This window comes from Vanacampus margaritifer, chromosome 14 (genome assembly GCF_051991255.1).
Source record: "Vanacampus margaritifer isolate UIUO_Vmar chromosome 14, RoL_Vmar_1.0, whole genome shotgun sequence".
Lineage (NCBI taxonomy): Eukaryota > Metazoa > Chordata > Actinopteri > Syngnathiformes > Syngnathidae > Vanacampus > Vanacampus margaritifer.
In genome coordinates, this window is record NC_135445.1 from 9525075 (window position 1) to 9540556 (window position 15482).

The 15482-nt window shown below is 39.0% G+C and overlaps 1 protein-coding gene across 1 annotated transcript in view; it reads left to right on the plus strand.

The window, feature by feature from the left end:
- rxraa (retinoid X receptor, alpha a) overlaps positions 1–15482 on the plus strand; it is a 104156-nt gene that overhangs the window by 55658 nt on the left and 33016 nt on the right. Inside the window, exon 5 of the mRNA XM_077542300.1 lies at positions 1752–1972. Within this exon, the coding sequence (XP_077398426.1) occupies positions 1752–1972 (221 nt within the window). The remainder of the gene's footprint in view (positions 1–1751; positions 1973–15482) is intronic.

Sequence of the window (15482 nt, forward strand, 5' to 3'; positions counted from 1 at the left end):
TCACACTAAACAACAGAGGATAAGAGCGAAGGGAAGAGGAAGTATTGTTTAGGAATAAGAGATGCTTGTATGGAGAATGGAGGCGGTAAACAGGAAAATCTGCTGTTGGCTGCTGCAGTAGAAGATGGGTACTAATTTGTTTATTTCTATCTGTCGGTGGTACATTTACGTCGTTTGAACAATAGCGATGCAGTATTGTGCCCCATTTAAATAAGTCTGTGTTTGTGTACAGTATGTTGGCATGCATAGAAGCTGAATGACTTACAATCTTGTCTTGGATGCTGCAACTATTTTCAAAATGTAATTTTAGGATACTTTCCTTTGACCTTCCATCCTGTGGTGCGAAGGCAGGAAATGAAGAGAATACTTTTCCCTCCTGCTCTAATCTCACTTCTGGCAGGCAAGAATTAACAAGCAAACACAGACATGCATTTGTTTTACTGTGAGATATTTTGTTGCAGCGCTTTGCTAACATCACTTGATCACCATCAGAGAGGATGTTGTCATCTTTTTGTATGAATGTTCTGCTTTCATCCAAGAGAAATGGATTGGAAGGAATACTAGAGAATGAATGGGACAGAACAAGATCTACCTTCCAGTCTGTTATCCCCCTAGAAGTGGAACTGGCTGGGAATCTGTCAGCTGAGTCCATCCCCAAAGCCCCCCTAGCACCCCCTGCTGAGGCCTACAATGGCAGATTGGCAACTCTAATACCGCAGCTCTTTTTATCTGCCTGAATTAAAACTCAATTGGAAAGGGGTTGTGGGAATTGCTGGCTCATAAAGATCTATTTGTTTATTTGTTTATTTTTGAAGGAATTATGTGTGTGGGCGCATTTTAGGGAAAAAAATGTAATTGGAGGGATAGAAGCTCGAGGAGTATCAGTCAAAGGATTAAACACCGAACTAATACAGCCTGATGCAGAGCTGTTGTTTGGCTTTTATTAAGAAGGATGTGTGTTTGTTTTCCAAAGGATGAGGTCTGTGTGTGTGTATGCGCTCACAGGAAGTGCTCATGAAGCAAGCAGGATGTGCAGGAAAATGTTTGGCTGAGTTGAGTTGGCAGCGAGCTTGCTGCGCTGAGAAACGCACAACACATTGATGCAAAGATTCACCCTCTTTTCCATTTGACATTTTCTTATTTGTTGGGTTCTATTCATTGTTATACAAGTGTAAAAAAAAAAAAGACCTTAGTGGGGGGGGGGGGTAACTGAGTGAAAGGCAGTGCTGAAAGATTACACAGGTGGGAAGGTGTCATTATCAGTGCACATACGACCCTGTCACCAAATTCTTTGCTCTTGCCTGTTCCGTATCTTGTGTGTTGACATCTGATGGGATGATGCTTGATAGATTTTCATTCAAGGTTAAGCGTAGGACTTTTCTATGAGGGAGAGCAAGAGAGAGTGAGAGAATATCTCCAATACTCATGAACACATCACTCTCTCTTCAATCTTGTAACCTTCAACTTGAGTGCAAGGTTGTTTTTTTTTCAATCCTCCAGAGACCACTCTTTCACTCGTCAACCACATATTAAACTTCGATAAGTTGCGCAGCTGTTAGAGAAAAAGTTCCCAGGTATTTTTTCACCCTCTTTTTGCTTTTTGGCAACCAATTGAGGGTGACATCACCTATCACCCAAACTCGCTAAAATACACTCCAGACAGAAAGTGGGAGAGGAGATGGATGGATGGATGGATAGATGTATGAAAGCAATACAAAACACTCAAAAATGTATAATTTCCTTCTGAACAGACTCATCAGGTCCAATGGGCTCCCCCACCTCCCATCGAATGCATCCATCTTTGCTAAGTCCAACGAGCATGGGGCCCTCCGGGTCTCTCCACTCGCCCATCAGCACGTTGAGCTCGCCCATGAACGGCCTGGCCTCACCCTTCTCTGTCATCAGCTCGCCCATGGGCCCCCACTCCATGACCTCGCCCGGCATGGGCTACGGCCCCAGTGTCAGCCCCCAGGTAAGGCCAGTAACAGACACTGACACGTGCGTACATGTGCCACTGTTAACCAATGTAACCTTTTAATGAAGTTGCAAGTGCAACGGTGATTCGTTACACTGTTTCTGTTGGGTGCTTTTCCTCACATGGTTTCTCTGTGCCCCTCTCTGTGACTAACGTTATTTTTCAGTGCCTTATTATTTTAATAGGTTTTTTTTTTCATATTGTGTCACACTGGGAAAAAAAAACTACAGCTGCCCTTTTAATTTATCGTGTCTTACAAATTGTATTGACGTGTCTCAGAAGTGCAAATCGCACACGCTGACTATGACACACACTTAATTCTCTTAAGTAGGCCCCATCAGACTGAGGCTCTTCTTTGACCCCATGCCACAGTTAATCAAGGCCTATTCAACTTGGATTCCATAGTAGTTTAGCTCTGTCACTCTTCTGCTATATAAGAGACGCATTTGTCGCTGTCTCACTCCACACATTGCCTCTATCCCTTCAATCTTCTTCAGTTCTCTCTGTGGTAGTCCTTTTTTCCTTCATCTATTTTGCATCATCTTCCCCTTTCTGTCATTTTTGTTCATCAAGCTAGTTTCTTTGGAATCAAAACACACACATACACGTACACACTTACAAATACAAGGGCACGCACACACAATTAAGACATCAAAGTCTGCAGTGGCCCAATTTCTGCCTTGAGCCATATCTAAAATTGAAAGTTTCTTTTAAAATGCATTTGCTGCCCTTTTTGTGGTTGCTAATAATTGTGCTTCGTGAAATTATTTGGATGGACTATTCATACAATAGTAGGGCTTATCGCTCCCTTCTGAGCAAAAACTAGTGTGGATGACAAAAGGCGACCACTTTTTTTTAATTGCTAGAAAGGCATACAGAGAGTTTTTTGTTTTTAACACTTTATAACTGTTTTCGAAGTTACCATTTATTGGTAAGATCAAGTTTACAACATCTACATATAGAGTATAAAGTAGATTGGTTGAATGTTGTTATTATTGTTTTGATAGAAATAATATTTAATTAATTAGAGGCTTTGTCATTCATTATAGGCGGTATACACATGTTACAGGGCACATGTATTATTATTATTATTATTATTGTTTATTTATTTATTTTTATTATTCAAATGGAAAATAATCTGAATAAAATCTCTCAAATTTCCGGCAGTGTAAAAGGACAGATTGCCTTTATCCCATCAATATGACCCTAATATCGTCAATACACAAATTGGTTACATATGCACACCTGTATAAACACAAATGAACACAAAAAGCATCCATCATGTATCCAAACCGCTGCAAATATAACACATGTTCACCATTAAATATGATCTGAATGCAATAAATAATGAAAACAATTGCTGTCAGTGACCAGTGGAGTAATGGCAAGTTTACTTTAATTTAAATCAATGTGGGTGTGATTCATTCCAGGCCAGCTATACAGTTTTTAATATTTCAGTTTTATTATTATTGTTCACTTCCATGTTATGAGTGCCTTGAAACCTTAATGTGTAATGGCCTAATGCTATAAATGTGAACTTAAACAACAAAATTCAATGGAAAATGTTGATTTTCCATTAGGCTAATACACCCAAACCAGACTTGGACCCATAAACTGCTTGTTCATATTTGAACTGTTGATGATGCTAATATTAGCTCTGGTGAGCCATGCTCAACTTGTTTTGGATTGAGGTGACAGCATATGGCTTGAAATTCCTCTCTATTAGATATTTTTGTCCATTTAAAAAAATATATTTTGCATCCTGCAATCTCATATTCTCATTTTGTACATCAGTGTGCCAGGAATTAGGGCACAGAGATATTCTGTGACGCCAAGAGTGCAGGAATACAAAAGTGTGATTAAATGTGTTCTTTCTAAATGGGCTATATTTTTCTGTAAATAATTATGTGAAATTAATGCGTCCCAGTCCTATTATTGCACAAATACTCATGCATTTATTAGCATGCATTGCACATTGAAATTCTGCAAAGTCCTCGATCTGACATAATGTGTGATGTCTAATGTTTGATGATTTGAGCCTTTAATCCGGGAATGTTTGCATAGCTTAGACTGCAGGGGCTGTTCACTGTTGCATTTTGAGGGCGGAGAACGTCAATTTGATGTGAAAATGTCACTCGGAGGGTTGAGATGACGGCATGTCTCTGGTCGTGCGGTGTTAGATGGGACAGTGAATTGCATCAGGCGACCGCTGCTATTTGATCAAAACACTCGCCTGACTACTGTTCTGCGAGTTAACTGGAACAAAGTTACAGATAAGAGTCTGTATTCTTCCATAACCACTATGGCAGAATCCGTGCACCTGCCGGAAAACACCAACGTCGCATCCAGTTCACATGGAATCTAATCTCTGGACCGTCGACAAAACTGAGCACGTAATTTTAACGCTTATTTTGGATGATAGGCTGACTAACGCCATGCAATCTACTAATACTACCTGCTCGACGTATTGAGCATCCCTGATCGAGACAGTTAAAGGCATTACAAAAAGTATCTTCACTATATTCTTGTGTTACTTGCTAGATTTGTGTTAAACAAAGACATCCTCATGTTCTAAAGCTGTAAATGTGTAATTTAATGAGCCTTAAACAGCATTTCCTGCAATGATGGGCAGAAATGACACCACAATGAAAGCAGGGGAAAGGATGACTAAACTCCCATTATGACTAGGTTCTTGTGTTCTCTCAAAGCCCAAACCACATGTTGAGAGAAAGACTGTCCTTCATCATCAGCCAGTTCTTACATCAATGCAAAGAAAATGTTACTTTTTTCTCTTAAGTTATGTCCCAACAGCCAGAAACACAAATGTACTTTGTCTCTGTAGTTTTTTTGCATTTCAGCTCCTGTTTATTAGCCAAGGGTGTTTTAGACCTGGTCAGAAAATACTGTATCGGTGTTGTTCTGACACATAATAAGGCATCACTTTCTTGGAACTTTTGGTAGATGCACAATGTTGCTGGATATCCTGTCATAGGGAGAAGCCAGAACATAGCCAATTAAGCAAGTGGTCAGATCTTTAGGCTTCAGCTTGCTGGCAGTACGCCCTGTCCCCTCTAACTGTCAAAGCATCTGGAAGACATTATTAAGCATGGAACTAGTTCATAATGACTGTTAACTGTGTGGCAATTTATTTATTTTTTTTAAGAAAAGGTCAACCTTAAAATGTGGACCAATGTTTCCGACATTTTCCTTGTTTTAGTTTGGTCTATATGATTTATACGTTGTCCTTCTGTAATGTTTCTAAACACTCTAACCCGTAAGAGGCCATGCGGCGACTTTCAGTATGCCTTAAAAATACATCTAAAACGTGTTTCTCAATTCAAACACAGAAGAGACACTCATTTTTGGGTGTAAATGATTTAAAAGAAATGGTGCTCGGGCCAAATGAGTTTTAAAAATGAGCAGCGACGGTGATGTCATGCACCACTTTTGAATATGTCATGTTTTCGCAAGGGTCGCTTGGCAACTGGAATACAACATGTCCAAAAGAAAGAGTTAAGTGGCAGCGAACGAGAGAGCGCTAAGAGACAGCAAATGACAGAGAGAGAAAGAGAGAGAGAGAGAGAGCGCTTCCTGTGTGGGAGTCATAAAGGTCCATTCCCTGTCTTTGATGGGCCTTGCTGCAGTCACTCTGCATGACATCATAGTTGCGGGGCTCTATTGGCCGCACAAAGGGGCTCTGTGTTGGCTCCCTGGAGAACAGTTAAGACTCTCTAATGTCAATCAACCCCCAAATGGATGGGGGACAAGAGTTTTCGCAGCCAAAGTTGTTTCCAGGTGGCAATTAGAAGCAGCTCGCTCGCCACCCCCACTAATGGCAGTTTAACAAAGTACCACTACCAGAAATGTAGTAAAGCTATTTTGGAGTTGTATTTAGAGCATACTTGCATATTTTATAGAATTGGAATGTTTTTTTCCCCTGCTCTGCTCCCATTTTCTGATGTTTACTGCAGCTGTTTGCTGTTAATGCAAACTCAATGCTTAAAACAACTCCAACTTGGAAGGCATCCATGCAGAAACTTTTGTAGGAGGTGTTGCTTTGATTAACAGAAGCCTGATACATGAAAGACCTGAAAAGTAGATTGGGGGAATAACAACTATTGAAGTAAAAATTTCTGAGAACCACTTAAAATTTATTTGGGATGTTTTTATATACCAACTTAGGAATGTCACCAACATCCACTTTTGTGTGCGTTCTTGGAGCTCATACTCTTGTTTAGGAAATTGATCTAGCTGCATTAAGCAACGTTAGGTTTAAGTTATAGAACTACTAATGCAGAAAATGGACCATTCCAGGTAGTATACATTCAAATAATTCATGGCCATAATACATGCTGATCTGACATTATTGTCAAGTGTAATAACATGTGGAAGACAACCAAGTATCAATGTACGCACATTGCTTCCCATTTTTGTATTGTACGTACACAGAGTAGTTTATCCGCGTTGTCACTTGCTCTTCTTGCCCCGTGCGCTGATCCGCTAGCCAATCACAGTGATCAAATGCGCCCGACGCCGATTCAACATGTCGAATTTGCCGGCTTTGATTTAACTGTAGATATATCTCAACTCTTCCAAATTCTCCGCTGATTTTTCATTTTTGTTAGATATGACACAGAGATGACACAAACAATTATGCCATGTTTAAAAAAAAAAAAATCAGATTTTAAACGTTTTGCCTGAATCATAGCCACTTTAATAATGTTTGTAAGAAACCAATCATCTGTAAAACGGTAAAGATTTAGCAAGTTACGTGTATTCAAGTGGGTCAGCGCACCCTGTCCGAAAATGTCAGACGCTTGAGCCGCCATAGTGTAGATATCTATGGCCTCCAATATAAACAGGGGTGTGTGAAAAACAATTTACATTGCTCTCAAGTTATTTTACACGTTCAAGTAGATGTTTAGGCAACTGGAAGATTAATGGTTCATTTCTTGTTCAATCGTAATTTTTACAAAAACGTCAAGTGGCAACTATTTGGATAATTTGTCAAGTATTTTTTCAAAAACTGCATATTTGCCCTCGCATTTCTTCTCAGTTTTGTATTTTGCTTTTAAAAAACAAAATAGAGTGAAAAGCCAGCATTGCTTCTGAGCCATTAACGTTAGCCAGTGGGGCCCAGCATGGGGTAAATTTGAGTAACCTCTGAGCTGTCTAGTGTACTTCCCCTTAAATACTATCCAGTGGGAGTGTGTAGAAAGTGCGTGTTTTTTTTTTAATGGGCAGCATTAATGTAAGTGATTTATTCACATATAGCCTATTTATCAGCACTACAGTATTAGCCACGAAAATATAGCTGTTTCAAGGCCCAGGTGGCTGGAATATATCTCACCATATCGTCACGGAGCATTCTTCAAACCTTTCAGCTCCTTTCAGCCGACGGACGGGCAGCCGGCTCATCACTTGGTGTTATGTCAGTGTGTGGGTCCAGAGACACTTAAGAAAAAGTCAACTGTTTAATAAACTTGGCAGCACACATTATTCAGCCTGCGGTTCACACTACATGACAGACATTTGGGCACATAATTCCTGCTAGTTATATATCCACAACGCTTTTACATCCAGCATAATACGGTAGCCTGATTAACACAAAATACATATCAGTTGGGTTTCTAAATATCAACACCTCACTCTTTGGTAAATTTTGGCATCAAGGAAAGATACATTTTGGGGGTGTAAACATGGCTAGCTACAGGGATGTGATTTTTCCGCTAATTCGCGGAATTCCGCTTTTTTTATCTCCCCCCCAAAAAAAAAAAAAATCCGATTTTTTAAAAAAAAATTATTTATTTTTTTATAGTAGTTCATTGTGTATGCACATGACTCCGACAGATAACATCTTCTGCTATAACAAAGACATTTGTGGTATGCTCTAATATGAGTTACTTTTCATTTGGTCATGATACAATTATTTGTTCATGAAATTTGAACTCTTCAACATTATTTATGTGTTAACTTAGTAATCACATTAGTTAGATATGATGATATTCTCAGTGATAGTTTTTAAAAGCAAAGGCAGTCCAATGTTTTTGAATGTGACTGATTTTGAGTTGACTAAAACTGCCATTTTATATGGGATAGTTCAATATACATTGAAAATTTATGCTGTTGTTTTGTCTATTTCTTTGTCATGTGAGTGCATTGAAAGTACTTAAAAACACGGAAAACCCATGAGCTCCGGGGGGCCCCCAGACCCCCGGCTAAATTTTCAGATAATTTCACTTTGGTCAAATCACATCCCTGTAGCTAGTAGAAGTATGCAAATAAATTATTTAAGTGCTAACCCAGTGGGTCACAAGTGCCATTTTAGACACATCCCAAAAATAAAGAAAACGGAAAAGTAAAAAAAAAGAAAAAGAAAAAGTTTGACACTGTATTTCCTCACTTAAGGCTTAGATACGCGTAGAAAAATTAATAAATACACACCGCACCGACCCGACTATTACTCACCTTCAGCGCATGTGCGAGAAGTTATTCCCCTCCATACCATCGGCGGCGGTAGTCATTATTCCCAAAGGCCTTTAGGTACTACATAGTTGTCACTAAATACTTTTCAGCAAATACTGTATCTTCAAACATATATAATGTATTTATAAACAAACCTCTTAACTAATTTTACAAGACCTTTAATTGTGTAAAAATCAGAAAGCAATCTTTTTTATGCATCCAGGTTGTGAAAGTAATCTCAATAATAATTGCCGTGATATGACAGGTATTTGCAGAAGTTCCCTACAGTCCATCAGCACACATACATAGTGTCTGGGAGCCACATATGCTGTACATGCATTCACCCACATGTACTTGTTTGTGAAGCACGTATTGTTCAAACAGGTGTTCCTCAAACATATAAAAGTGTAATTGATCCCAAAGGTTGTCTTATTGTGAATATCTCGCCCTGAAGGCCACAGAAGCGCAATCCCATTAACACCCTCCTGTGTGAAACCCAATCCTCCGTTTCTGCTGATTCGTGTCTCGATAAGACGCACACAAAAGCACACACACACTAATTAGGGATAAAAAAAGAAAGTTCCTAGTCAAGCCAGCAGTACTTTGCTAAGTTAAGGTAAATTGCTTTTCGAAGGAAATGGTCTCTGTGAGGGTTGAAAGGTGACACAGGGTTATCGTTAGGTTATATCATGACCTTATCTCTGTCCACGCCTCTGTGAAGGCAGCTGGTTAGGTGTTGACTCTTGTCAACAGGAGATTTGAGATCCTCTCCACTTTATTTTTCTCTTAACATTCTTCCTTACAATGCACAGAATTACTTGCGAAAGTTGGGAACATCTTTCTGTCCAAAGTGTAAAGAGAGAAAAATCTTTCAAATAGTTCAAGATCAATAGGAATGGCTTTATTCTCGTTGTAGGTACACAAAAAAGGTGTGGTATGAAAAAGAATGTGAGGAATCTGAAATTATTTTGGCAATTTGGCAGTGTTCAGTGCAATTACAGCTCCCACCTAAGAACTGTTTCTTAGTCCAGGGATGTGATTTTTCCGCTAATTCGCGGAATTCCGCTTTTTTTTATCTACCCCCCCCCCCCCAAAAAAAATAGATTTTTTATTATTTATTTATTTATTTATTTATTTTTTGTAGTTCATTGTGTATGCACATGACTCCGACAGATAACATCTTCTGCTATAACAAAGACATTTGTGGTATGCTCTAATATGAGTTACTTTTCATTTGGTCATGATACATTTATTTGTTCATGAAATTTGAACCCCTCAACATTATTTATGTGTTAACTTAGTAATCACATTAGTTAGATATGATGATATTCTCAGTGATAGTTTTTAAAAGCAAAGGCAGTCCAATGTTTTTGAATGTGACTGATTTTGAGTTGACTAAAACTGCCATTTTATATGGGATAGTTCAATATACATTGAAAATTTATGCTGTTGTTTTGTCTATTTCTTTGTCATGTGAGTGCATTGAAAGTACTTAAAAACACAGAAAACCCATGACCCTGGACCTAGCTGGGTGCCAGCGGCCCCCAGACCCCCGGCTAAATTTTCAGATAATTTCACTTTGGTCAAATCACATCCCTGTTAGTCGACAACGCGTCCGAGTGCTTTCCAGTCTGCCGCTGTACAGGTGGACATCCATGCAGATGCAATATGATAGGATGCTCTCAATGGAGCGACGTAAAAGGACTTTTTATTTAAGTCCCTCAAGGGGAAATCTTAACTCACACTCCAAAGTATACTTTGTGTCACACACCACACACATAAATCTCACACGGGCTGCACCACTTGGGACGGTGCCTTGCTCAAGGGCATTGTGACAGTAGACAGCAAGCTCTCCAAGAACTAGTTGCCATTTTTACATGTATTTGTCCACACTGGGGTTTGAACAATGCCCTCCGATCCTGAAGTACAAATCCTCACAGATTAAGCTACTGTCCACAAATTTGCTCTTTCTGTGAAACTACAAACTGCTGTGCCTTTTTGATAATGGCTCTGCTGTTCTCGCTCTGGTTCAGGGCATAATCAATGTGCACGGCCAGTAACTGGAAGTCGGAGACCCTCTTCATGCAGTCCCCCGCAATGAAAACGGGCTGAAAGTCTGTTTTGTCACTAAAGTCTAATGCCTCCTTTGTTTTGGCATTGATGGCAACATGACATAGAAAGTGGAATTCAGCAGTTTTAGAGATTCCCCAATCCTGTTCATAGGGCTCCTATTCAGTTGTTTCCCATAGTCCATCAAGGAAATGAAGTCAAATGCCCACCACAAGTTAAATCAAATCATGTATACCTCACAAGTTAAAAAGAATGTAAAGGTACAAGGTTATTGTTTCATTTTTGGTTTGAAAAGTTTGCAACTACTTCAGTGCTAGTGCATATAACTGCAAGTCTGCTGACAAAAAGCATAAAAGTTTTGTAAAAGACCGAGGATAAGGATGTTTGTTCATATATGCATGTTTCTTTACCAAATCATCCACTGGTCATTACTAAATATTACAGTGATAGGACTTTTTGCAGGACTGTGTGAATTAGGATCACGTCGTCTTTTTGTGGAAGTTTTCACAAATCCGAAGAAAAACTTTCCTCTTTTTACTAGAACGTTGTAGATCATTGCAGTACACTAATACTGTGGAGATAACTTTTTGTAAGTTAAAAAAGGTGCCCTTGAACTGGAAAGCAACCGGAGTTCCACAAGAGAGTTACGTATTGAAGAGTGGTGCGCTCGGATTTGATGTTTGCTTTTGAAGTGTCTTTCTGAGCAAAGTCTGTGCTCTGAATCAAACTAAGCCCCTCTTAAGCAGAGGCCTCAACTGTCTCCACTCTTTTTCCTTTTCTCCTCTGCTCACTCCAGGGATGGCTCTTTTCATTTTTTTTCAGCAACGTGTTTTGCGTTGCATACTAATTGTTTATAGGAACGACTCAACCAAGATTAGTGGCTATTATAGGAATTGCCATGGCGATCTTATTTTCAAACCTTAACTCTTTGACTGCCAAAAACGTTAAATAACGTTTAGTAAAATCCTATGGAGGAGTGCCAAAGACGTTAAAAGACGTTTGTTTCAAAACAGAGGTGAAACTAACCATTTTCTATTGTTGATTACTCAGAAACAGAATAAGGTAGAAACAAACTTTTTTTTCTGATGAAAGATGAGAGTTCAATCTTTCATTTGGTAGTATGTGTGTTTCCATAGTCCAAACACATAATTTTCTGTGGACCTTGAAAGATCAGTCAAAATGCTTAAATCGGCTGGCACTGGCGACATCCCTTTTCTGAAAACGTCTGGCAGTCAAAGAGTTAATTGACTATTCGGGTTAAGGTCAAAATTCCGGTTTCTGAAACACTCAGGATAACTTGTTTACATGCGTGAGCGGGCAAAGTTACTCCCGTATACATACCCAGATCTAAACCGGGACGCACGGACAACGTCATTACGCACATAGACGTAATTTCCGCTTTTAGCGTTGTATGGTCAAGAAGACATATTCTTTTCACTCATCCCACTAATAAAGTAGTCAGTCTGGTCCCTGCTACAAAAGTTTGCTGCTGTGATCCATTTCAGTTTCTCCCTGTTCGTTTACTTCTTTGTGTATTTATGGTAGGTTGTGCGCCAGAAGCACTGATTTACATACACACATGTGTGTGTACTGTGTACATATACACGCTGTGGCATTATCACCGAGAGAAAGAGACTTACAGTAGAGACAGAGAGAAAATAACTTGAAAATGGCAATGTATTTTTTTTTTTTAAGGAGAGCTCAGTATTGTTCATTCGATTTGACATCATCATTGCTCTCCTTTTTAAAAAAAAATAAAAAAATAAATAAAAATGTTTTTTTTTCTCATTTTTCTTTTCTTTTCTTTTTTTTCTTTTTTTTTTTTAAACATATATATATATATATACATATACACACATATATATATATATATATATACACACACTTTTTTTTGTATGTGTGTGTGTGCGTGCGTGCGTGCGAGCGTGCGAGCGTGTGTGTATTCATCAGTTCACCTAAAGCCCATTAAAAAAAATTCCATACTAATAATATAATGTAATAATAAATTGCCAAATGCAGAAACATCAATGTGGCAAAATGGCAATGTATTTAAAATTGGCTTGTTTACAGAGTGGCAACGTAAGATGGCCGCCACACTTACAGGTTTTTGCGCATTTACATGACCTTTCAAAACCATCATATTGCAAATAATTTGGTTTTGAAACGGTTATTGACTGCATGCAAATGTAGTCACAATGCTTTGAGTATTGCTTGCTGTTACAATTCTCAGGATTCTAATCTTTTACACCAAAAAATATATTTTTAGATTTCAAATTTGTATCCAGTCTCAATTCCATACTACATCTTGGCTGAATAGTTTAGCAATATGGCTAATCCAGCTGGTAGCACAGATAACTACATTTTTGCATACATCAATTCTATGAATGTTACACCTACAAGTATACATATGCAGCCAATGTACTGGATGTACCAGCCAAATGTTCTCCTCATCACATTACATAACACATCCTGCACATGAAACTTATTCATCTGGGGTATTACATCCACTCATGTTGCACATTGTACTGCAGGGAGTCCTATGTCCTACATTTCCAGTCCTTGAGATTAAATGCCCCTAATTTGTTTATCTCGCTAAGTCTGTAAAAGTTTCAAACTAAGCATTCCACTTTCACTGCAAGAAAACAAAACAGATGCATACAATATGTAAGATGGGATCGTCAAGGGATTTTCTAAGATGATAATACTGTACACACAGCTGGCATACCTTTCTGTGTGGGGTCACATGTATGTGTTCAGGGGGCATATATTCTATTTCCAGTACCGGCCCTGAGCTACTTTAATCCCCCAGACTTGAGTCCTTCACCATGGATAGAAGAGCAGGAGAAAAAGGGTCCCAGCCAACCCACCCCACAGCACTGAGCATCACTGTTGAGATTGAATTGCAAGTTTACTGAAAATAGATTGTGAATGGAAGAGTCTTTTGTGTCAGGCAGAAGAGGGTTTGATAGAAACCATCCCAGCTGACGGGACAGCTCTGTTAGTGCCACGCTGCAGGGCAAAAGACTAGACACAAGCGTTTAAAGTGAGGTAAGACCGTGTATGTGCGCGCGCGTGCACGTATGCGCATCTTTGAGTACGCTGAGATGTAGGTGGCTGTGCACTTGGTTTCAAAACTGGTACCGAACAGTTCATGCAGCTGTGTTGTCGACAACAAACAGTGCCGAACTGTCGCATAGTATGTGTGTGGGGCCAACTGTCGACAACTAATGCTGCAATTCAGAATTTGAATTGCAGGTGAAAGACATTACAAGGTCGCTGATGTAAAAGCCAATCCAAAATACTAAAGGAAAAAAAAGAGAAGATTTTTACAACAACAAAAAAGCCACCACCGTACTAGGTAATATTTCAGCTTTATGTTTTACAATAATATTTAACTATTTATAATTTCATATGTACCTGTGGCTAAAATGTGTGGTGAGTTACTCAAAATGTTTTTTAACCCTATAAAGCCAAATTCATCCTATTAAATACAAGACATTTTGAGCGCTCTATTTCATGAGTAGCCTATAATATTTTTTTCCCATAAAACCCTCACGTATATGATCTGACACATGCATTGCACAGATAATACATTTGAAGGCAGTATCACTCAATAACTCAATGTTATTTCTGATTTTTGGAAATACTAATGTGTTTGACATGTCTGCTTATTTTTATATTTTTGACAGTTATAAATATACAAATTTTAAGCATTGTGACCGGATTTATCAAATATGACACAAATCAAAAGTCATATGAGGCAGTTGATTTTCCCCCAAAAAATTGTTTGTTCAAAAGGACCAATAAATACTCTATTTACAACAAATCTGAATTTTCTCTCATATGTTTCTTGGTTCAGGCTTTATAGGGTTAACCCTGACATAATTTTCTCAATTTTTGTGCTATTTACTTAGATTACATAAATGGCAGTAGAGGGTTTCCCCCAGAAAACCTGCTAAGCCTAGCGGTCACGGACAGACTGGGAACAAAATTCAGGCTGGGAAAATATTTCGAATCCTTTTCGGCGACATCGGTAAGGAGCGTGGGGAGATGTTGAGGTGGGGGGGGTGCAGACGACGAACGACGACACGCGAAGAATCGTTTTCGTCAATGGAGAGGGTGCGGACAATGAACAACATTCACCGAATCCTAATCATCGTTCGTCGACGGCGGAAGGGTGTGTGAAAGTCAGCCGTCTATATGAGGCGATTACTTCAATTTGGGGGGCTGATTTTAACAACAGGACAGAGAGGATGACATTCAGAAGGTCAAATCTCTGCGGAGGCAAAACATTCCGAAACAACAAAGATGGGAAATTCAGGTCCAGAAAGTAACAACTCTGCCAGAGTTTGGCTTTAGCAGGTAAACAAGCTTGGATGGATGACACAAAAGTTTCCCACCACAGTTCTACATCACTTCATAACTCTGCCCTTAAGGCAAGCTGATATAACAGACAAGAAAGATAAATTCCTCGATTCTGACATTTACCAGAAGTGTATTATGTGTTTTCGCATATTCCCGTTACCTAACATACAAAAACTGAATGGGATTTCCCATTGGCCAATCTGTGCACAACAACAAAGATTGACAAAGTTCCTCAGTTGCTTTTATTAGCCTCGAGATAGACGTTAAGTAACTTGGACTCATTGACATCAGCGCGGTTGTGCTGTTGCATTAATTGCTGGCAACATGCTGCTTTGCCTTTCAGCAAAAAATCCTTACAATGACTTTGTTTTGTATGCAGTGGCAGCTCGGGTTGCCACAGAGCACAAGATCTGTGGATATTCCTTGAAATTCACAGATTGCATCCCTTGAAATTATTAATGAAAGAGTGTGTTATATTTGGAATTTAATCTCAATGGCCTAATGAACTATTTGCGCATATATGCCAATGTGTGTGTGTGTGTGTGTGTCTTTTAGTGTGTTTAAAGTGTTTGGGGAGGTTTTAAACTTTTCAACCGACTGAACCAGC